The sequence below is a fragment of the Filobasidium floriforme genome (assembly GCF_021052385.1).
Source record: "Filobasidium floriforme strain CBS 6241 chromosome Unknown HD553scaffold_1, whole genome shotgun sequence".
In the NCBI taxonomy this organism is placed as follows: Eukaryota; Fungi; Basidiomycota; class Tremellomycetes; order Filobasidiales; family Filobasidiaceae; genus Filobasidium; species Filobasidium floriforme.
Genome location: NW_025763622.1, coordinates 1,016,424 through 1,038,627, shown reverse-complemented (window position 1 = coordinate 1,038,627; position 22,204 = coordinate 1,016,424). Strand labels below are relative to the sequence as shown.

Here is a 22,204-nt window from a genome sequence, read left to right as displayed (position 1 = left end):
TCACGTGAGGTGTATACACTGCCACGTCACCACACATGAGAGAAAGAGAGAGAGAGAATGTCCATCAACCATTTCGATTCTCACTACTGATGCACCTGACTACCGCCTCTTCTCCCTCGGAACACACCAACAGCTAACATCTCGGACAACATCTCGAGCACTCCTGACCATCATGAAGGCGCTCAAGTTATTCAGCGCCCTGGACTTACTAGCGGCCACGGCCACTGCCGAGACGCACCGTTACGAATCAGACATTTCGAAATTGCGAAACATCGTCATCCACTCGATCTACTCGCACAAGGATGTTTTCCTCAGAGAACTCCTCTCGAACAGCGCGGATGCGTTGCAAAAGCTCAGGATCACGAACCTAAGAGAGGGGCACGGGTTGGAAGGTTGGCAGGGGAACATCACGATCGAGGCGAGGAAGAATGAGGGTGGCAAAGGGGGGCAGCTGGTCATTCGAGGTGAGCCCGCGATTGCGTCTAGCAGGTCGGTTCGAATTCCCCTTCGCTAAACTTTAGTCGATATCATCAGATACTGGGATCGGGATGACCAAGGACGAGCTGGCTACCAACCTCGGTACGATCGCTAAATCTGGTACCTCCGAGTTTCTCCACCGAGCCGTCGGAGACTCTGCGAATGGCGGCGGCAGCGGTAACGAAGGCAGCGATCTCATCGGTCAATTCGGCTTGGGCTTCTACTCTTCCTACCTAGTCTCCCCGCGAGTCAAGGTGATCTCCCTCCCGGCCCCCTCGCCCTCGAACCCTGAGCCGGAACAATGGATCTTTGAATCCACAGCGTCTGGGGATGAGTTCTCCGTCTATCCAGACCCGAGGGGGAAGACGTTGAAATTCGAAGGGGGTGGACCTTGCGGGACAGAGATCGTGCTTGACTTGTCTGAGGACGGAGAGAACGATTGGGTCTTGGAAACGGATAGGTTGAAGGGGCTCGTGTAGGTCGTGTCGGTTCCTGAACCCGTTGGTCTTGGCTGATGAGCGGGTCTACCGATGCTCGATAACGTTTAATAATCCTAGAGAAAAACACTCGCAGTTCGCCTCAAGCTTCCCGATCTACCTACGAGTACCGACCACCCCTGAACCTGTCAACGCGGACGACGAGCTCGAGGTGGACGACGACAGCTCGAGCGCGCCGGGATCTTTCACATGGCAACGGTTGAACGAAAAGGGACCTATCTGGATGCAGTGAGCGATAGACCCAGGCTCGTTCAGATAGATGCCGTTGCTAAAACATCCATCTGGATCGATAGGGAACCGAAAAAGGTCTCCGAGGAAGAATACCGAGACTTTTACAAAACGCTCACCTCTTCGGAAGACGCCGAGACCCTCGGTTGGGCTCATTGGAAGGTACGGACGTCCACACCGACAAGTCAATCTCTCAGTGTTTTGATCGGATTCGTTTCGATTTCTAGGGTGATACCGGTAGCGGCGTCTCGTTCCGAGCCATGATGTACGTTCCCAGTGCCGTTCCTGACGATTTCTGGCAAAAGATTACCGCGGGGGTCAAAAATATCCGACTGATGGTCAAGGTGAGACATGGCGTACAACATCGTCTTCGAGGCCAACTGGGTAGCTGATTGGGCGTCTTGGGTTTCCTTTGCAATCTAGCGTGTTTTCATCACGGATGATTTGGGCGCGGATTATCTGCCTCAGTGGCTGAGGTTCTTGAACATTGTGGTTGACGGTAGGTCTCACAAGACAATCATGCAGACACCGGACGTAGAGTCTAATGCCATCTTTCTCTTACTACAAAAGCTGACGACCTACCGTGAGTCTGCTTCATGTCTCATATGACAAGGGGTTCTGATCATAGTGCGTTCGCAGTCTGAACGTGTCACGAGAAACGCTCCAAGCGAACAAATTCATCAAGCAACTGAGGAATATCATTATTCGAAAGGCCCTCGACCTGTTCACGAGATTGGCCAATGACGACGAGGAGAACTTCAAGAAGTTTTCGACCGTGTACGGAAGCGCTTTGAGGGTAGGGATCCTGGAATCGAGCTCGAAAAAGGATCAGAACAAGCTTGCTAGCTTGTTGAGGGTCTCCTCGACCCGGTCCGACTTTACCAGTTTCGATGAGGTGAGCCTCGCGTCAGGACCACCCAGAAGGAATTCGGTGAAATTGAGCATAAACCTCGTTGGTAGTATGTCGAGAACCGTCGTGGCGATCAAAAGCAAATCTTCTACCTCGCGGGTGCGGGCGAATCGCCTGAAGCCCTCGCCAGATCTCCTTTAGTGGAAAAGCCAGTGGCGCGAGGTTACGAAGTGCTGTTACTGAATGCACCTCCTGATGAAAGTGTCATGTTGGCCCTGCGTAATTACCGGTGAGGAACGGGTCCCTCGTCCCACCGAGAAGAATCGCATTTTTCTGACGATATGAATGGTAGTGGTCTGACTTTCCAGGACGTCTCGAAGAAGGGACTCAAGTACGGAGACGAGGACGAACACGAGGCTGAAAAAGCGGAACTCGCTGCCCAGAACAAGGCTTTTGCGCCGTTGCTCAAATGGCTCAAGTCGCAGTTTGAAGGCATCGTTGCTGATGGTGGGTTGACTTGGGTTCTGAGGGCGATAGGGCATGTGTGACTGACTTTGCGCGACTTAGTGGTTTTGACAAACCGACTGGTCTCGTCGCCATGTGCCATTGTCGCAGGTAAGGCTGTCGCTATCCTCACAGACGTGACCTCGCGTCGCTCATGCATGACATGATGAAACACTTGCAGACAACTTTGGCTGGTCAGCTAACGCCCAGCGGCTCGCCATGGCCAACGCCAAAAAGGACGACCCCATGCTTGTCATGATGGCGCAGATGCCCAAGATCCTTGAGCTCAACCCGAAGAGCCCTTTGGTCGAAGGCCTACTAGAGAGACTGCTCGAAATGCCTTCGTTCGACGAGGACATCAATGAAGAAGGGACCGGACCCACTGCCGACGAGCTGGAGCTCCGTGAAAGCGCTGCGATTCTCATCGACACGGCCTTGATTCGAAGCGGATTCAATGTCAAGGACAGCAACACGTGAGTCTGATAGGCCGCTAGCGTGCGCCCGTCCGTTCATCACTGAGCTGCCTAGACTCTTTTCTCGATAGCTATTTCGACCGCGTCGAGTCATTATTGCGACGATCCTTGGGCGTCTCGTTGTCTGCTAGGACCAAATCAAACGTCCGCCCAGCTCCTCCTGTAGCCACTGGACCTCTCCCAGAGGTTGATGAAGAACCCAGTACAGAGGGATCGACCTTTGAACCTGCCGCCATGCTCAAGGACGCACAGTTCGAAGATTGGGCGAGCATCAAGCAGCGGATGAAGGAAAGCGGTGAGCAGCTCGAGGAGACGATCTTGCAACGAGGCGAAGAGATGGCCCAGGCGGTCAAAGATGGCGCTCAGGACGTGGCAGAGGGTTTGGGGCTGGGTCCAGATGACGATGACGGCCAGGCCGCCCACGACGAATTGTAGTATGCAATATAGTAAGCGCAAAGATATATCAAATGAACATCTCCTTGATCACACGATAGTTGGAGACCCCTTGAAGGGGAGGACCATATCATATCCAACTACTCAACAGAAGCTCAACAGGTTGGGACAATGTTGTCACCAGGCTAGCGTGAGCAGGATTAGGAACCGTGGCGAACGATCTGTCTCAACGTTGACACAGTCTGTGAAACTCGAGAGTTCTGCCATGAATGAGCCAATACAGTCAAGAATAGTTAGTTATAGGTCACCCGATGTATATATATAAACCTATCCAGACCCTGACCCCTGTGAAGGGGAAGGGGACCCGGAGACGTCCTGCTAACAGGTGGACATTTTTCTCATACAATTTCCAAATCCGAAAAAGCACGCTAAGTTTCCAAACACAAACACGGTTCGACGATCCGGACTCGCGTCCAGGATTGAAATTGGAAGAATAGATCGCTCCACCCTTCCGCGTTCAGTCCTTTCAGTGGTTCCCAATGTGATCGAATGCGTGTGATTGAAGATGTATGTATATATGATAAAGGGAGATCGGGTGATCAGGGATTGAGCGAAAATCAAATATCGGTGGTTGTTGTAGTAACGAGGGCGGTCTTCATATTGCAGTCCAGGTTCAGTCGATTTCAAAGAAGGGGCATTGTGTTGTAGTATATGGGTCGGTCCGGATGAAAGAAGGCGAAAGAAAGGTCCGGATCCGAAGAGCAAAAGCGAGCGAGCCGGCAGTAAAGAGAGACAGTCGAAACCAAGATAGGACCTCTACGAGTACGAGCCCACAGGTCCTCCGAAGAGAGACTAGGGGTAAAGAACCGACATCGAGATGTCAAACTCTTCTTGTTCGTCTCGGGTTGAGTGTTCCTTGGCTTAGGTCCTCTCGCCACGGAGACGACGAGCGAGTTGCAAGTCTGGAAAAACAGAGATGAAAGCGGGTCAGCGACTAGGAAGCGGAATGACAAGGAGGGCGGCGAGGAGAAGGACGTACCCTTGGGCTGGATGGTGACTCGCTTGGCATGGATAGCAGCCAAGTTGGTGTCCTCGACTGCGACGCGACGAATAAACGTTGTTCAACACGAGTGAGCTACCATCTCTCGGACGAAACCCCTTGAAACAGACGGCGCGCAGTACTCACAAAGGGAGACCAAGTAGGCCTCGCTAGCCTCCTGCAACGCTCCGATAGCGGACGACTGGAATCGGAGGTCAGTCTTGAAGTCCTGGGCGATCTCTCGAACGAGACGCTGGAAGGGGAGCTTCCTGATCAAGAGTTCGGTGGATTTCTGTGTTCCGCAAGATAAGAAGCGATCGCGAAGGGCAAGAAGGCATCCGAGTAAGCAAAGACCGTCCTGACCCAAGCCAGTGACTCGACCGAGGATCAAAGCCGGGACATGAGCTCACCTGGTACTTCCTGATCTCCCTCAAAGCGACGGTACCGGGCTTGTACCTGTGGGGCTTCTTGACACCTCCGGTCGAGGGCGCAGTCTTCCTAGCGGCCTTGGTGGCGAGCTGCTTCCTGGGGGCCTTGCCACCTGTACAGTGAGGAGACACCTTGTTAGCGATTTGCCTAGCGTCGGTCTGGTTCAATTTTGTCCCGGACCTGTGGATTTTCTGGCGGTCTGCTTGGTACGGGCTGTGAGAGGATGATAACGCGAGAGTCGAATCAGCCTACGTGTCCGACCTTCTCTCTAGCTATCGAGGCTGTGATGGCGACGACAGCGTGATTATTGACAATGATAAGGTGGATGTACTTACCCATGTTTGTGTTGTTGTCTTGCTGTTGTTGTCGATGTTGGGGTTGTCGAGACTATCGATCGTGATAGGAATGGAGGTGGGTGAGGTTGATGATGATGATGATGATGATTGTGTATCGTGTCGAGGGGGAGGGAGGGAGGCGAAGGGGCGAAGGGGAGGGAGGGGGAATACGCAGACGCGCGTACGAAAAGAGAGCGTCGCAACCCCCGTATACCCTGTATTCCCCTCGCAGTACCGCACCCTTCCCCGTTACGCACGCACGAATCCGCCGCAACTTGCAACATGCACCCTTTGTTGGTAAGTCGTAACTTGACGCGTCCGTGACTCGACGATTCCTAATGACGTGTCAAAGAGAAATCATGTGCAAGCCCTGTGGCGTGATTTACTTCCGATCGATCTGGATCGGGGGAAGCCGGATGTAATTTGACGGGGAGTGTGGGGGGTGGTCTTACGAATACTCAACATGGACGTTTACATTTTGCGACACTTTCACATTATTGTCGCCAACCTCTTGCTCCTCTACTGCATCTGATCCTGATACTCGAAGCTCTCGAACTGCCCCTATCATGACATCCTTTGTCCTCCGATCGGTACAAGACCGCCCCTCCTCATACCCCGCTCGGGACGAGAACTGCACATTTTGCCGGATCGTCGCCGAAAAGAGCGGAGCGTACGTCGTTTACGAGGACGAGGATTGTATGGCCTTTCTAGGTGAGTCATCATCGTCATGGAATATCCCGCTTAAAGTTTGAGTGTCTGAAGATAAATCCATATTCTCATCGTTTCCTGGCCCTTCAGACATCTATCCGATGAGACCCGGGCATACGCTCCTCATACCCAAAACTCACGTGGTGCGGCTCGCCGACTTGGATCCAACGAGCGCAGGCAAGATGGGAATGGCTTTACCCAAGGTGGTGAACGCCGTATGCGAGGCGACAGGGAATCCCGATCTGAACGTCGTCTGTAATCAGGGATACGCGCAGGCGGTACACGTGAGTCGTATGCTCAAGCACGAGGGGAGATAGTGAAATCAAGCTGAAACATGATGTCGCAAATCTTTCTACTCTCTCGTCTATCACCTGGAAACTACGGCGAATCGTATACAGCATGTGAGCCCAAGAAACCTTTTCCTATACGTCAACCCTAGAAGAAAGCTAAGCAGCGCCGCCGTCCTGTCGATTCCAGGTTCACTGGCACCTCATCCCAGCACCCACGTTCAGCTCGATCCCCAAACCCGACCCGAAACCACGAACATCCAATACCACATCCAGCTCGGATCCCGTAGGCGAACTCCCCGTGAACAAACTATCGGTGTCCTCGCCATCACGGAAAAAGAAGAACAACAACAAGTCGTATGAACACAAACCCGCCGGATCTTCCCCGCCGAGTCATCAATACATGTTGAGGGGCGAGATGGCTTATCGGTGAGTCCCTCCTGAGATGACGGTCTTGTCGGCGGCCTGCGCTGACGTTGTTCGATTGCGCCTCGCGATCTAGCGATTTCCTGGACGATGACGAGGCGGAGGGCTTGGTCAGGGAGATCAAGAGTCGGCTGTGAGCCCGTGCAACAGGTGGAATTGTATAAAGTTTGGTCCTTCGAATCAAGATTGATCAAAAGTCCGCGGTGTTTTGTATAATGAAAAGTTGGTAAAGTCGGGAATGTAATTTGGATACATAATAGCAAATGGACAGCGACGCACCTGATCAATCTGGCTTCACGCCATCGGATCCGTCTTTCAACCCGGTATGGTACGACCATCGTGGCCCCCCTTGCTCCCCTCCTTTGACCGGCAGTCAACACGAGGCGTACCACTACGACCAAGACCCGGTGAAGGGAAGCAAGCGAAGAAGATGGTCGAGCCCGCGGCGAAGAAGAAGGAAGCGAAGAAGATCGTCGAGCCCGCGGCGAGGCAGGATGATGTCCACTCGGCGGCGAGGTAGGCGTCCGATTCAATCTCTTTGAGAAATTCCGACGCCTCGAGTTTGCGCTCGATGATCTTGTTTTCCCGGCGAAACCTTTCGGGGGTAGCATCTGGGGTGAGGAGATCATGTGTGCAAGGAGGCGTGATGAAAGTGGGCTCCTCGTCGCTGTCTGGCGGGGTGATGTGGGCATTGGTGCAAACTCCAGTCTGGCCCAGGCCGGCGGGACCAAAGGTTGAAGAATAATGTCGAGCGAGCAAAGCCCTCAAGATGATCTTTCTGCAAGAATCCTGCGCAATAGCAGCGTCCTTCTTGATGCAAATGGGATTCCAAAAACCAGCTTTTATCGCTATCGGGTTGGGCACAAGCCCCTATGCGACTTTGTAAGGAGAGGAGTGTAAGCCCAGATCGCTGCTCAGGTTCGAGGTGCATGTTTCATCAGTGCGGCGTTGGGGGACAGGGACATCTTGCCTCCCCTCGCCAACACTCCGATGTCTCGTCGCCCGTCTCGACCCTGTGGGCCCCCGTCAGCTACTCGAATCCATCCGCCCCGCAAGTTGCAAAGTACAAGAGTTGACCAGTTTCTTACCGGCTTGCAGATCATCATGTCGCTGAGGCAATCGCCAACAAGCCCAAGGTTGATCTTGGGGCTCGATATTCAGGTTCTGTTTCCTGGCCGAAATACTGATCATGCGATCATCATGCCATTTCGATTTGCGTTACAACCATTGATAGCGTAGCTTTACGAGCCACCCCGGTACTACAACTTGGCCGCGATCAAATGCCCGCCCTCGATGGGAACCGTCGCGCCCGTGATGAACTGCCCAGCCTTGCCGCTCAACCACAAGCATGCCCCAACGACGTCGCTCGGTTCTCCGACCCGGCCGAGGGGCATACCTCGGACGATATCGTCCTTGAACTTGTCCAGCGTCGCGGCCATCATCTTGGAAGGGAAGGGTCCGAGGGCGAGGGTGTTGACGTTGATGCCGTCGGGGGCTAGACGGCTGGCCAAGTGGCGCGAGAGGCTGCGAGCGGGGCGAGACGAGATCAGCCAATGGTCCGTCCGGATTGATTGAGGGGAGGACAGGGGGAAAGACGTACTGATGCAGAGCGGCTTTCGAAGACGAGTATGCGTACGTCTCCATGGCCGGAGGAATCTCTCCGTTGATACTTCCGATCTGATCGACGCAATCCAAAAGCAGTTTAGCACACTTACTATTTACAGCTACTCAAGTCGAATTGAGCCTCACGTTGATGATCCTACCAACCCCACCGCCTTCAGCACCTTTTTTCAAGAGGGGCACCAACTTTTGACTGAGCGTGAACACTCGTTGGACGTTGAGCGTCATGAGCTTTGTGAACGCTTGGTCCGGATAGGTCTCGAGGGATTCGCCCCATGTGGCTCCAGAGTTGTTGACCAGGACGTTCAGGACTTTAGGCCACGGAGGGGAGGAGAACAATGTCAGATGAGAGAGGCGTAACAAGGGAAGGAGGTCTCTGTCTTACCTTTTTCTCGTCGACCCATCTCCTCTGCGAGCTTGACGCACTCGTCGTACCTAGAGCCAGCCGCTCCCATAGTCAGCTCACCGCTCACACGCACACGGTCCTACTACACAAAAGAACATGCTCGACTCACTTGCTCAGGTCAGCGACGATAGGAATACACTCGCCCTTCCCGAGCTTGTTCAGTTTGTCGGCCGTCTCCTTCAGAGCGCTCGGGGTTCGAGACGAGATGTAGACTTTGGCGCCGTTCTGGACGTAGCCCGTGGCGATCTGAGCGCGTTAGACAGCGGGGTCATCAGCTCGAGGTCGGGTATAATGAGGAGAGGACAGGCCTAGCCGAGTGACTTGCCATCTCTCCGACACCCCTTCCACCTCCGGTGACTAGAACCACCTGTACGAACAGGCCATGACCGGGCGATCAAGGTCAGTAAACCAGGAGAAGACGCTGTCAGTCGCACATCGGCCCTGCGACTCACCTGTCCCTTGACGTTGAAGAGTGAGCTTGCATCGAGTCCGGACATGCTTGACTATGATTGTGTTTGATGTTCGGGATGTGGTAGCGAATAGGTGTTGATGGATGACAGTGTTCGCTAACGATCGAGATGTTCTAGTTTCTGATTGCAAGAACTTGTAGGTACACTTTGTCTGTTTGTACGGGATGTTGTGATTAACCGGAATGGGACGATAGCCGGGGGGGGGATTGATGATTCAACAATTACAATTCCCTTATAACACGTCATTTGTCGATCCCTGGCGGAGGATTGGGTCGGTCATGACCGATTGTTGATAACCGGCAGCGCCATCGATACCGGATGCGGCCGAGAGCAGCATCTGGGGCTTCGCAATCGTAGATCCATCCATGATCTCGAGTTCAGATCAAAGGCATACAATTACATCAACACTAACCACTTGACTCCGTTCAACCTCCTCTGCGTCAAAGAGATACTGCCGACAAACCATCATCAACATGCTCACAAACCTCATCCCGCTGCTAGCTCTGCTGGCCCTGGCGCCCAGCTCGATCACCGCCTCGCCCATGATCGCCAACGCCCCTTCGCAGTCCGCTCTCCAAGCTCCTTCCCCGCACGAGCTCTTCCGATCCGCCCTCTTGACGGACGACCAATCTTCACACATCAGGAACGCAATGTACGAGTGGAAGGAAGACGGGTTCGATCTCGACCTGAAGGAGAAGAGGTTGATCAGGTTTGGAGAGGATGAGGTGCCCGTCTGGATGACCGAATTGGAGAAGATCGAGGCCAAGGCCAAGGGTCTTAAATTCATGGATATGTGAGTCCAGTCAGTCGCAGAACATTTGACACTAGCTGATAAACACGGTTTCCGTCTTGTCGACGCTTAACAGCACTGATCACCCCGATCTTGGTTTCGCATCGTTGATCTCGCCCGGAGGCAAGCATCAAAAGGTGTTTGGTGAGTGCAATGGCCTTATTGAGATTCTTCCACATATCTGGTGTTTATACGTCATCTATCTTTTTCAGAATACCCTTCGCCTTCCAAGGCCAACAGCACGACCAACAATTACATCCACTCCCTCTTCCCCAGCATTTCAACCGACTCGATGCGCACCTTCCTCGGCCACTTTTCCGGCGGTTTCCGAACCCGGTATTACAAGTCGTCCACCGGTGCCGAGTCGTCCAGGTGGTTGCAGAGCAAGGTCGAAGAGTTTGCCAAGCTGAACAAGGCCACGAAAGTCAGCGTGAGGGCGTTTCAACATCCTTGGGGACAGAGCAGTATTATCGCTAGGTTCCCGGCGGCTGGGAAGAAGGACAAGAAGAGGAGCGTCGTCGTCGTCGGGGCTCATCAGGACAGTACCAACTTGTGGCCATTCTTGCCTGCTCCCGGAGGTGAGTCGAGAGCGTCGTTGGCTTGCCCCTTGGGCCTTACAAGACCCTCTCGCTGATCCTTACCCCATGGTCCCACTCGCTCTCGTAGCCGACGATGATGGGTCGGGCACGACCTCGACCATCCACGCCTTCAAGGCGCTAAACGAAGCCGGCTACGTACCTACGGAAAGCGACCTCGAGTTCCACTGGTTCAGCGCCGAAGAGGGCGGTCTCCTCGGGTCTCAAGCGATCGCCAAGGAATACGAAGCCGAGGGCGTCGTTGTCAAGGCCATGGTCCAGATGGACATGACCGCCTGGGTAAAGAAGGGGACCGAGGAGGTCGTAGGAATCATCACCGACTTTGTGGACCCGGCCTTGAGCGAGTTTATGACCAAGGCTGTTGGCGCTTATCGTAAGTCTGAGCGTTTCTGGGGTGAGATACAGGAGGATTATGGGCTGACACGCGGTCTTCACCTTGTTTAGTTGATATTCCGTTAGTAACCGCATAACTAACCTGCGTTGTATCTGAGGCCACACTAACATTGCCTACACTCTTTCCGACAATCAACGCAGTGCCGTTCCTACCAAGTGCGGTTATGCTGTAAGTCTGCTGGGAAATACGCGTTTTGCGACATCGAGAACGGTGACTGACAAGGCGAGCTGGTGTGACTGTGATCGTAGTGCTCGGACCACGCTAGTTTCTCTCAGGCTGGATACCAATCCGCTTTCACCATCGGTGAGTCGTCGTTGTCATCGTCATCACCCACGCAACCTCCAATCTGACACTCTTTGACTGCCCCGTCTCTGCCTCCAGAATCGACCTTTGCCGACTCGGACAAGCTGATCCACTCTACCGGGGATACTACCGAGCACGAAGAGTTCTCTTTCAACCATATGAAGGAGTTTTCAAAGCTGGCTATCGCGTTCGGAGTCGAGCTGGCTGGGTACGAGGGCAAGTGAGCGAGGGGGAAGTATCCCGGCTGATCGCAATCTCAGCAGCCAAGGGAATGAAGGAGGATGGAGAGGGGAGCTTGTATAAGTGACTGAGGGATGGCGAGGACGTTTTGCATTCGGTCTTAGGTCGAGAGTAGGGATTTATGTGTAGTATATAGTTGTCATGATGCATCACAGTCTTGTAGATCTGAACGACATGTCACTTCCGGGATGGGAGGAGGGCGACGTCATCAACTCGGGTTCCGTTGTGCCACATACCAGCTACACGTCGCATCCGGAACTCAAGAGGCAGGGGGATGGCCAAGGAGCTCGCAAAGGGGCTCAAGGTCATACTTGGTCTTGATGACGCGCTCAAGACGGAGTAGGAGATCGTTGACGGGGATGTGTTCAGCCCCTCTGTCCAGAACCTCCTTCCAATGACGCCGTATGTTCCGTTCGTCTTTACCACTTCGGACGTTCCCAATTCCTCTCCCCTTGATAGACAAATGGTTGGTGCCAACCTTGCCAGCCGGACAGATCGACAGCAGGGGAATCCGTCGGACTTGAATGGCATTGAGAAAGGTTCGAGTACGCCCATAACGAACAACAACTTCATCCAGAGACGTAAAGACCGTGACATTACATCAATAACTCCGAGACGTCCTGTCATAGAGGCAAGGTCGATCATCCAGTGGACTCGGCCGAGACGGCAAGATCGTACGATCGGAATCGACGGGGGTCCTTTGATATGATTGTTCGGTGGATCGCGGGATGGATCATCTGAAACTCCCGCGCGAGCTTCTACGCCACCGTTCTCTGGGCGCTTCGATCAGTTTCGGCCCCTTCCTTTGGTTTGATTGTCGATGGATTCTGCTGGAAGGTCTCACTCTCGATCGACGTGGATGACTTGAATCCGTTTCGATCGGGTTTCAACAGAAAACAAAAGAGAAGGGGGATGACGTGGTGATGTCGAGCCAAACCTTGCTTTCATGCTCATGAATGTCCACCCTGACCACCCTTGATGTCTTTTGTTCTCGGGGGTCAAGGTTTGGCCACGAATCGTGATATACGATGGATCGATCTCCCCAGCAGAACCTCCGAGCTTCTCGTCTTGTCATCCACTCTCTTCACCTCTCGCAATATTGTCCAGTACTCAACCGCCCGTCCTATGGGAGTCTGCTGTTCTGCCGGATACTGCAGCGAACTCTGGGGTTGCGACTGCTACCACTGCTGCGACGATTGCTGTGGGTGCTGTTACTACTGCTTCGACGACGACAGGTATCACCGAAACTATCCACCTGGACATCTAGCTTACGGACCTGGGTACGGACCACAGCTCGTAGGAGGACCTCTGCCGCCACAAGGATACGGATTCCCAAGACCAAGAGGATTTCCTAGGTTGTGGGGAGGATGTCAGTTCATCTCGTCCATCTTGTGCGAGTGTACTCTGTCTGATACTACCCTTTTGCAATCTATCCAGACAATACTTACCCACCTCAACCGCCACTCCCGGTCGGACCTGCTCTAGTGCGCCCGGCTCCATACGCAGTCCCATCAACCCCTCAGATTATCCACATTCACCACAACTCACCTCCGCCTCAACTTTTTTCCAATCACTCGGGTCCTTACGTCCGACCCAATTCGGTGGGCTCTGTGCACTCTTACCGCCCGAACACACCGCTACAAGGGCAGCTTCCTCTCCCTCGACCCGGATCAGGTGCGGGTTCAGGATATTTCGCGCCTGACGCTTCGCAATCTCAAGTCCCAGCACCCGTCTATCGATCGGGGTCCTCTTACGGCCATAGCCAAGGCCATCACGGCAGGCACCAATCGCAAGGAGGATCTTATACGGGATCTTTGAGCCGGAACCCTCCTTCCACCTCGCATTCGCACTCGAGATCAAGGTCCTATTCCAACTCCAACCCGGGCCAGTATTATCCTCCTCAAACGCAAGAGAACAGGGGATATTATCGACCATCCAGCTCGACGAGCTTTCACAGCCAACATCAAAACCCAAATCAACCAGACCGAGAACGCGAGCGGGAATTGGACCTGGACGAACTCGATAGGCAACGAAGGGCTCGACGGGAAAGTCAAAGAAAGGTCGATCGGTTGGAGGATTACGCTAGATACGAGGATCAATTGCAAAGAAGTAGTGGAGGAGGCGTACAGAGAAGTTTGTCTACACACTGAGCAGGAGAAGGATAGTAGGAACGAGAACCAGGAAAGGCACGAGTACCAGGATAAGAGAAGAGAGGCCGGAGCTTAGCTTCGGAGATATATATCGATCGAAGGAGTAACACTTAGCGCGATCGGATGTCTCGAGTTTCGAGAGCTCCGACCGTCATCGAATCGCATCCCCCTTCTCAATCACCACCGGAGCCCGCTCCCGAGGCGGACGCGGAAACTGATCTGGCTGATCAGATCTACGTACCTCCTCGACCTGGAACTCCTTTCCCACGCGGTCCACCGCCAGATAGCGACGAAGACCAACCCGCCGAACGTCTTCAATCCGATACGCAACAAGCTGAACCGCCTCGTCGGACCGGTCCATCGAGCGACGGATCCAAAGGAGGCAACGCCACCACAGGGACGACGGGCACTAGTGGAATTTCTGTCGAATACACCTTCAAGGATCTCGGAAGCGCGAAAAAGGCGCTCAAACGGATCAGGGTGGCGAGTCGTCGAGCGGCTTCGAGCGCGATGATGGATCGAAGGCCAAGGAGCGTTGTTGGTAACGGTGGGCGGGGGAATAGAAATGCCGAGGGTTATGAGCGTGATCACGAGAGTTTGGAGGAGGAAGAGAGTGAGGACGACCGAAGGAGGAGGGAGAGAAGGAGGATGGATAATGCCGAGGTTATTAGGTCGCCTAGGGGTGGGGTCAAGAGGAAGGAACCGACCCATAGGAACGTGGAAGCTAGGACACTGAGGCCGGCGCTCAGGATGGTTCAGACGGATATGGATGATAGAAGTCGGAGGTTACCAATGGAGCGTGCTAGTATGCCGCCGAGGTCCCCGTACGATCAGCCGGGACCGGGCAGCGAGTATGCTCGGATGGCAGCCATGTCGGGCGCAACGCACCAGTTCAAACCGTTACCTTCACTTCCCCCTCAGCATGGGCAGATGTATCCCGCCTATCCGTACCCGCCACATCAGGGAGATATGTACGGAGGATCATTCTCTCCGATTGCGCCTTCGTTCAACTCGATGTCGTCCCCGCCAATGTCGCCGATGATGAGTCCCGGTCAACAAGCCTATGCCATGGATTACTACGAGTCGCGCAACAGAGACCAGGGGAGAGATGGGTCCAGCATCTTCTCTTTGCGAGGTCTTCGAGAAGCGCTACCGTTCATGCCTCGGCGAAGGTCGTCCATCTACGATTCCGAGGAAGGGTCGCAAACAAGACCTCGCTACGATCGAGGCTACATCAACGCGTCCATGCCGAATATCAATGAGTTGCTACCGCATCCTAGCCAAGTGTCGCGGCCTCCTTCTGGTCCGGCAGATAATCTGAACCTGTATCTCAAAAAGGCGATCATCGATAAATGGGAAAAGTGGATCGATCCGGCCGAACAAGAATCTTATGTGATGGAGCGTGGGAGATGGCAATCCCGTCCGTTATGGGGAACCGGATCGATTACGTCCAGTACGGGTCGAGGAGGTTTCCCGCAAGATTCGCCGAAAGCACGTACGGTAGAAAGGCTGGTGACATGCGTCATGAGCTATACAAATGAAAGCACAGGATCGGCCGAGCGTCCTTTGAGACAGTGGTTGCAGAGAAAGAGCTTCTTTCGGGCCATCGAGCAGTGTAAGCCACCCGCGCGTGAGAGCCATCATGAAACGCATAACTAATCGTGTGAATCGACAGCGTTTGAGAAGAACGTTCCATATCGCCCAATCAGCCGAGACAATCGATGGGGCGATCAGTGAGTGCTTCCTCCATCTGGTTTGTCGCGTTACAAGTGCTGAACGTTCGCCCGTTTGTTATCTAGGATCTTTGCGGTCTCTGCGGACGGATTCGATACCGTCGGTTTCGGCGATGAGGCCGCGTTGAGGGCTGAAGACGCGGGCTTGCTAGGATGGGTAACCGGATGCGTGAGTTGCGTTCGATCTTCTGGTAGCTAGGACTGTCTGACGACCTGACATTTCGCAACCTCCAGGTCCTCAAGACTGTGACCTCTGTCCTCCACATGCTCAGGTTCAACGCGCAGAACATGTCTTTCCAGGTTCTTTCAGAGACAGTGGCGCCGAGTCTAAGGGACCAGCACGGTCGAAGCCACTTTACGCGAGGTGGAGTTCGCCAACAAAACACCACCGAGCTTCCCGATGGCTGTGGCAGTCTTGTACTGGTCGATACGCAAATTCCGATGGATCGCGCGTTGATCTTCTGTATCAGGCCTCCTTGGCTGATAGGCAAGCAGGAGCTTCAGCAATTTGTCCAGGCGAACGTGAGTCTTATATGGCAACGCTGGATTTTCCGGCTCGGTCTGATTTTTCCCGGTCTTCAGCCTGAGTGGAGACGAGAATCTCCTGAAGAATTGCGGTCTCTTAGAGGCCAAGCCAACCTGTTGCAAGCATCGATTTACGTCGATTGCGTGAAGAATCACTGTTTCTTCTTCTGTATCACGAACCTTCAACATTGGGTCTTTGGACACTTCGTAAGCCTCTTCGCAGCGAAATCGCTCGAGCATATGAGTTGATCTATGACATATGGTTGCATCGATAGGATCCAACCTTCGAAAAGTGCTCCGTCAGCCCGGTCATCAGCAGAAAGGCCGATACCCCTTCTGTCATGCAGATACTCTCAGTATGGTGCCTGAGAGCGGTGGACGAGGTGAGTCAAATCATTCAATCGATGAGATATCCACTAACCTACGTTCCTTACCTCAGCGACCCCGAGATGCCGAGATGGCGGCTCAACAAGACAGCGCACCTACTCCACGCAGTCCCAGCGTCAGGTCTGCTCCACTGCCTCCTCCGCCCCCGCCTCCGCCTTTCCCGGCAGGTGCGCCTCCTGGATATATTCATCGCGACTTGCCATCGGCAACCCATCGCCCATCCCCTTCGACGATCGGCAATAACGAGCTGCGAGGTCGAAGTATGCCTCCATCCCAGATGGATAGTCACCATCCTTACCCTACCATGTCGCCTAACGGCTACGTCGCTCCCGCGTACCGGAACAACATGTTCATGCCATCATCGGGACAATATTCTGGCATGCCATATAGCTATGGATACGAAATGCATGGATCTCAGCCAGAGATCGTTCCACCTGGTACTCATGGGTATACGCGTCAAGACTCCAGCGCATCGCCTTATTGGAACGAGAACAGACGCCATCAAGACGACCAAGTCGAACGAGACCGCGCGAGGCTGCGACATGAGAGGGATCGCGCATATGCTCGGGAGAGGCGTTCGAGTTGGTTACCGACGCGGGACTAGCTTACAGGCAGAACGTAATGTCCTGTTGCCTGGAAAGGAAGGTCATCGATCTTTGTAGATTCCTCTGTAGTTTGCTACGCTCTTGCTTAGGATTGTAAGTCGGTATTTGATGCATGAACATGTGGTGTCGTTTGTGCCGGCCAAAGCCCCACTGGAAACGAGCATCCGCCTCAGCTAGATCATAGCGGTCGAGGACACCTGGAACGTCACTGGCTAGCATCGCATTCCAGCTAGTTTTGGATTCCGTATGGAATCCATGCCCAACCCGGTCCCACATGTTTGCGAGACGAACGGAAGCAAGCCAGCGAGTTCAAGTGAAACCTAACTTTCGGTCAAGTCCGAATTCCGATTCTCGGCGAATTTCCCAGAAATATATATTTCAAAACAGGAAGAGATCAACCATGTGCGACCCCCCGCAACTCTCAAGTCGACATCTACGTCGACATGGAGTATACGGACCTACCTCGCCTGATCAAGGTGCTCTCAGCGCCGTACCATCTGCCACATTCGCTCCGGGTGCGAAACCTCTTTCTCGCTCCGTTGATCGAGCGAGACATCCATCCGATCGACCCAGAGACATGCTGGAAAGCCTGGACAGATCACCATGGGGAACGGAGCCTGATCCGGCTCTATGGCGACTTGCCTCCCGAAGGCCAGGAGGACGATCCTGAGGCCCTTTTCGGGATTCTGGTGATGTCGAACGGACTACGAATGGTGGACGACACCCCTTGCGTCGACCTATACGTGTCACACGAGCCCTTGGTCAAGTCGAGCTCGCTGGAAGGACACGTACCGCCTCCGACGGGAGAGAGCGCAGCACTATTTACCCGGATGTTCGAAGAAGGTATCCTACCGACTCTCTCACTATGGCGGAAGACGAAAGCTATATATTTCGGCATCGATCGCTGCTGGGTACCTCTATCTGGCAAAAAGATCATCTACGACGGCAGTTGTACCAGGATGGTGAAGAGGCTTGATGTGACCGCTGCCAATCAAGAAATCCAGGCTCCTGCGGGATACCGCGTAAGGAGAGCTACGGCAGAAGATTGTGATACCGTGAGTTGAGCACGAAGCTGCGGGGACAAGCCAATATCAACGCTGACATGGCTTGCTCTGCCTGTCAGATCGTTGCCTTGAGCTCTCACCCTCGACCTCTGGCCTATTACGTATCAAGAATCCATTTCTCAGTTACTGTAATAGACGAGGCTACCGACGAGTTGGCCGCTTGGGCCCTGACTCACGATGACCGTAGGTCGTCCGCATAATCTAAGCTCTTGTTGCCGATTAGCTAAGCACCGCCTCATACTGCAGTATCCATCGGGTCGTTGCACACCGTCGAAGGTCATCGCAAAAAAGGACTGGCTCAGCTCGTCGTAGCCGAGCTATCTAGACAATTTGCCTCACAATTCCCACGTCATCCTCTGCATTCCGGTTCCGTCTACATCCATGCGGACTGTGAAGCGTACAACGTGACGGCAGTCAAGATGTTTACCAGAGCGGGTTTCGACGAGCAGGTTTTTGTCTCCTGGATCGGTATCGAAGTCGGCGACGAAGCATAGAATCCAAACACGGCAGACGAATGGCATATGCTTGTACAACAATATAGAAATCACGAATGACAAGGGTTCAGGAACCTGGTTCCGAACAAAAAGTTGGAAGCGAAACGAAATGTGGTAGTGTCGTTATAAAGCGTTCGTCACGGAGATTGTCGTTCACAAGAGTAGCAGCGTAACCAGAACGGCACGTCAGAGTTGGCGATGATTCTTGACTAGTCCGTCATCTCCACGTCCACGTCGGTTGCCATAGCGGTCGCGGGAGACGCATCGGCCAAGACTCGAGGCAAAAACATTTCGTCCTCTGGGGCGAGAGCATCCTTGCCCAGTCTCCTGGCTCTTTCCAAAATAGGATGTGTTATGAGATTCGCCATAGTAGGTCGTTCGAGAGGGTCGGCACGCATGCACTGGGTGATCAGGTCAACCAAGGCAGGCGATAAGAAAGTAAAGTCGATGATGGAAAAGTCGTTCTCGCGGATGGCGTGCCAGGCAGCTATCGTGTCAAGATTATTTAGCCTTTTGAAAGGCATGATGATCAAGTAGACCACTACTCACAGCCACCGTCTGGAACACAAATATTGGTGGCGGCTTCGAGGACGACCAGACCGAAGCTATAGACCGCTCACGTGAGCTCAAGCGAGGATGGCGAACAAGTCTGACTAGACCACTCACCTAAAGACATCGTTAGCGGCTGTAAAGTCGCCCTGCAGCATTTCAGGTGCCATATAAACGCGATCTCCTTCGCGGTCGCTCAAGCGCGAGATTCCGCTAGCGTTGCCGACTTCCCCGCCAAGCCCGGAGCCAACCAGGATCTCTTCCGCCGAGATCCGAGGCCACCTAGTTGCCATGCCAAAGTCTCCTATCTTGAGGCAGCCCGTCTCGTCGATCAGGACATTGTCTGGCTTCAGGTCGAAATGTATCACCCCTTGCGAATGTATGTAGGCCAGACCCTGAAGGTTCGCGCGGATAGAATGGGCTGTTAGTACATGTGACCCGGAGAGTCAAGTCGCGAGCCAACTCACGTCGGCCATCTCTCGGCATATCTTCCATGCCCGAGCCTCGTCGAGTCTCTCTACAACCCTGCCGTATTCCTCGAGGAAGAATGCCAGCGTTCCCAAGTATAGTTCAGTCTGAATGAATAGTTGTCGGTTCTGGGGAGAAAGCGGATCAGTTAGGTTTTTTCTTGCTCCGGCAGTTGCGACGCCTGAGACACACCTGCTCCCAAGCATCGACAAAAGCTATGACATGCCGGTGTTGCGTTCGACTCAGATGACGCAGTATATCGACCTCCTCCAGATGACGCAACCTGAAAGGCGAATCTAATGTTAGGGTCGTGCCTCACTCTCATCGCTGCGTCCGTCCTGTACGTACCGATCTTTGACGCCTTCGAAGACACCTCGAGCCTTCTTGATGGCATACACCTTATCGGTTTCTCGGCTCTTTGCCTTGATGACCTGGCTGAAAGCGCCCTTGCCAAGCGGTTCGAGCGCGATGAACCTCTTGTCAAACAAGTCCTCATCCTGATCGAGGATAGGTGCGGGTGCCGACTGCCTATGGTTGATACGCTTGACCGGCTTGAAATGGGGAAGAGACTGCCTGGCAGGAGTGGGCGCTGTGTGCATATGTTGAAGAGAGGGCGCTTTCAAGGCCGATTTCTGACTGGGAGCCGCTTCTGGAGCAAGCAGAGAGGTATCATGTGAACCATGTTTGGGAGCTGGTGTCGGGGTCGTCGATCGCAGCAGACTCGGTCGCTGAGCGGCCAACATGTCGGGTTCCCCACCCTTGATCTTTGTTGGTGTATTCTCGTCCTCGCTCATCTCGCTGCTGGCGCTGGCGGCACTGCTGCTCAGTCGTCGGAGGAGACCCATGCGTACGCTGGCAGGTGCCCCCGGTGCCAGCTGGCTCTTTGTGGCGGAATCCTGCTCTTTCGGCATCATTTGAGCAGCAGCAGCGCCGAAGGGGGCTCTGTGCGAAACTCTGACCGTGGGCGAAGCCTCTTCGACGCCAGGGCTATCGACAGACATAGGGGATGATCCCGTCGTGATGGTGACGAGTGGAGGCCGCGTACCGGCGTGAACCATGGGGGATGGGGGTACGTTATATCCAGGTGGACCCCCGTTGAATACTAGTTTAGGCAGAGGCGGAACCACGACTTGACTGGGAACAGGTGGAGCTTTGGCCGCTGAGAAGAGGGGCTGCGTGTTAAGGATCGGCTGAGAGACCGAGTGGCTGACCCGACCCATGCTCTTGCCAGCGGCCGTGCCATCGAAAGATCCTTTCTTGACAGGTGTATCAGGCATACTGGGCCGGTCCGTACGCGAGCTAGACGCTCCACCCAAGCTATCCCGGGCGGCTGAGAAATCGATTCCGAACGCTGTAGGCCATCCACTTCCGACAACGGGTCCCAGACCAGGTGTCTCTGCGAACAAGGTGTTCTTGTCCCGATCGTTCGCGTACGAGCTGGCACGCTTCAAGAAACCAGGCCGAGACGGCTGGGGTGCGAAGAGCGGCGGTTTCGTCACGACCGAGATTTCTACCTCGGGAGCCTCTTCGAGAATCTGATCCTTGAGGCTGTTGCTCGAGATGCTATCCCTGCCTTTGAACTTCCTACTGACCCTCTGACTGTCACTCGCTTCGAACGCTGCCTGAAGAGGCTTGACATCATCGAAGAACGGCGGGTCCTCGAAACCCAAGCTCGTGGCGCTGGTCACCGAAGTCAGATTGGTATTCGTGTTCGAAATCGAACTTTCCATCGAGCTCCGCGACGAACCGCTGGTCGATTTAGGAATCAGGCCATATCCTCCGCCGAGCGTGCTAGGGATCGCTCCCTTGGCCGAGTCTGCAAGTCCGGTTTTCAGGCCAAAAGACCTCGGCATTACGCTCGAGTGATCGTTCTCGACACTCATCGTCTTGCGGTGAGGTCGATTCGTGATGGTGGCAAAGGGTGAAGCCGGCGGTATCGAAGATCGATCGGCTGGCTTCGCGAATAAAAGTTGGTTGCCATGATGACTCCCCGTCCTCCGATGTCTCGCGGGCCGAAGAGGTGAATCCATCCCGATCTGATTCTCCTTGTTCAGCTGAAACAAGGACCCGCTCGCCGATCCATTTGGACCGTGTCGAAGTTCGCTCATGCTGATCGCCTTTTTCCCACTCCCGAAGATTTTTTCCGCCTCCTTGTCCGCCTCGTATTCCCTATCCAGCGCGGTCCCGCTATGAGGTCTCGGCTTGTCGAGCCCATACGACAACAAGCCTCGGGCTGACGATCCGTGTTCGACCGGCCGTATCGGCTTGGAAGACGACCAGGCCGTCTTGCTCGCCGGACTGAGAAAGACGGAATTGTCCGCATCGCACGTGGGACCGGTATGTCCGCTCCCGCTTTTCGACTTTGGCAGACCGCTTATACTATGGCTCGAAGACATGCTGTTTAGCGGGACGGACGGGCGTCTCATGGAAGCAAACCTGGGCTGAGGGATCCCGCTCAGACCGGTCGAGCTACGCATCTTGTGAATTTGGTGAGACCCCCTCTGAATAGGTGTGTCCGGGGGAGGTGGTGAACTACTCATATCAGACCGCTCCGACCCATTCGTCAACTTTCTCATCCGTCCACCGTCTTGCATCCCCATCCGCTGAGGTGAGAATAGCGAACCTTCTCCAAATTTCCCCAGACCTGCACTTGGGAACGCGTTCAATGGGCTAGCGTCTACCGCCACCGGCGCATTGGCGGTCCCTTTGGACCGCTTGATCCAGCTTCCCTGCCTCTGTCGTACGGAATCGGGAGACGATCCAT

General features: G+C 54.2%; 7 protein-coding genes across 7 annotated transcripts; 4 read left to right on the top strand and 3 right to left on the bottom strand.

Annotated features, from left to right (window-relative positions):
• Positions 1–27: 27 nt before the first annotated feature.
• Positions 28–3,513, top strand: HD553DRAFT_330310 (putative cation-transporting ATPase). Its single transcript, XM_046181969.1, has 13 exons — positions 28–464; positions 535–952; positions 1,035–1,202; positions 1,268–1,364; positions 1,430–1,546; positions 1,626–1,701; positions 1,773–1,785; positions 1,842–2,097; positions 2,163–2,341; positions 2,405–2,559; positions 2,620–2,667; positions 2,738–3,029; positions 3,101–3,513. The coding sequence occupies exons 1-13, from the start codon at positions 173–175 to the stop codon at positions 3,462–3,464; spliced, it is 2,475 nt and encodes an 824-aa protein (XP_046040219.1). The 5' UTR covers positions 28–172; the 3' UTR covers positions 3,465–3,513.
• Positions 3,514–4,271: 758 nt separating this feature from the next.
• HD553DRAFT_9300 (histone H3) lies at positions 4,272–5,455 on the bottom strand. The gene is made up of 6 exons (XM_046184602.1): positions 5,226–5,455; positions 5,071–5,103; positions 4,872–5,002; positions 4,609–4,753; positions 4,462–4,518; positions 4,272–4,384 (listed from the first exon to the last, which is right to left on the bottom strand). Exons 1-6 carry the CDS (start codon positions 5,227–5,229, stop codon positions 4,344–4,346), a joined length of 411 nt encoding a protein of 136 aa, XP_046040218.1. The 5' UTR covers positions 5,230–5,455; the 3' UTR covers positions 4,272–4,343.
• Positions 5,456–5,485: 30 nt separating this feature from the next.
• On the top strand, positions 5,486–6,925 carry HD553DRAFT_9273 (HIT-like protein). Its single transcript, XM_046184599.1, has 5 exons — positions 5,486–5,936; positions 6,024–6,217; positions 6,332–6,334; positions 6,411–6,649; positions 6,723–6,925. The coding sequence occupies exons 1-5, from the start codon at positions 5,792–5,794 to the stop codon at positions 6,781–6,783; spliced, it is 642 nt and encodes a 213-aa protein (XP_046040217.1). The 5' UTR covers positions 5,486–5,791; the 3' UTR covers positions 6,784–6,925.
• A 908-nt stretch (positions 6,926–7,833) lies between these two features.
• On the bottom strand, positions 7,834–9,304 carry HD553DRAFT_302780 (uncharacterized protein). Its single transcript, XM_046178795.1, has 7 exons — positions 9,125–9,304; positions 8,998–9,039; positions 8,782–8,918; positions 8,652–8,701; positions 8,396–8,577; positions 8,247–8,323; positions 7,834–8,170 (listed from the first exon to the last, which is right to left on the bottom strand). The coding sequence occupies exons 1-7, from the start codon at positions 9,167–9,169 to the stop codon at positions 7,906–7,908; spliced, it is 798 nt and encodes a 265-aa protein (XP_046040216.1). The 5' UTR covers positions 9,170–9,304; the 3' UTR covers positions 7,834–7,905.
• A 128-nt stretch (positions 9,305–9,432) lies between these two features.
• HD553DRAFT_302779 (peptidase) lies at positions 9,433–11,629 on the top strand. Its single transcript, XM_046178794.1, has 8 exons — positions 9,433–9,935; positions 10,009–10,076; positions 10,145–10,510; positions 10,599–10,901; positions 10,973–10,982; positions 11,063–11,090; positions 11,171–11,225; positions 11,304–11,629. Exons 1-8 carry the CDS (start codon positions 9,616–9,618, stop codon positions 11,447–11,449), a joined length of 1,296 nt encoding a protein of 431 aa, XP_046040215.1. The 5' UTR covers positions 9,433–9,615; the 3' UTR covers positions 11,450–11,629.
• Positions 11,630–17,293: 5,664 nt separating this feature from the next.
• Positions 17,294–18,500, top strand: HD553DRAFT_302771 (uncharacterized protein). Its single transcript, XM_046178793.1, has 3 exons — positions 17,294–17,920; positions 17,989–18,112; positions 18,176–18,500. The coding sequence occupies exons 1-3, from the start codon at positions 17,309–17,311 to the stop codon at positions 18,421–18,423; spliced, it is 984 nt and encodes a 327-aa protein (XP_046040214.1). The 5' UTR covers positions 17,294–17,308; the 3' UTR covers positions 18,424–18,500.
• Positions 18,501–21,170, bottom strand: HD553DRAFT_290846 (kinase-like domain-containing protein; the record flags this gene model as incomplete). Its single annotated transcript, XM_046178355.1, has 7 exons — positions 18,501–18,910; positions 18,973–19,028; positions 19,090–19,367; positions 19,440–19,568; positions 19,633–19,723; positions 19,789–20,339; positions 20,394–21,170. 7 exons carry the CDS (start codon positions 21,168–21,170, stop codon positions 18,633–18,635), a joined length of 2,160 nt encoding a protein of 719 aa, XP_046040213.1. The 3' UTR covers positions 18,501–18,632.
• Between the last annotated feature and the right edge of the window lie 1,034 nt (positions 21,171–22,204).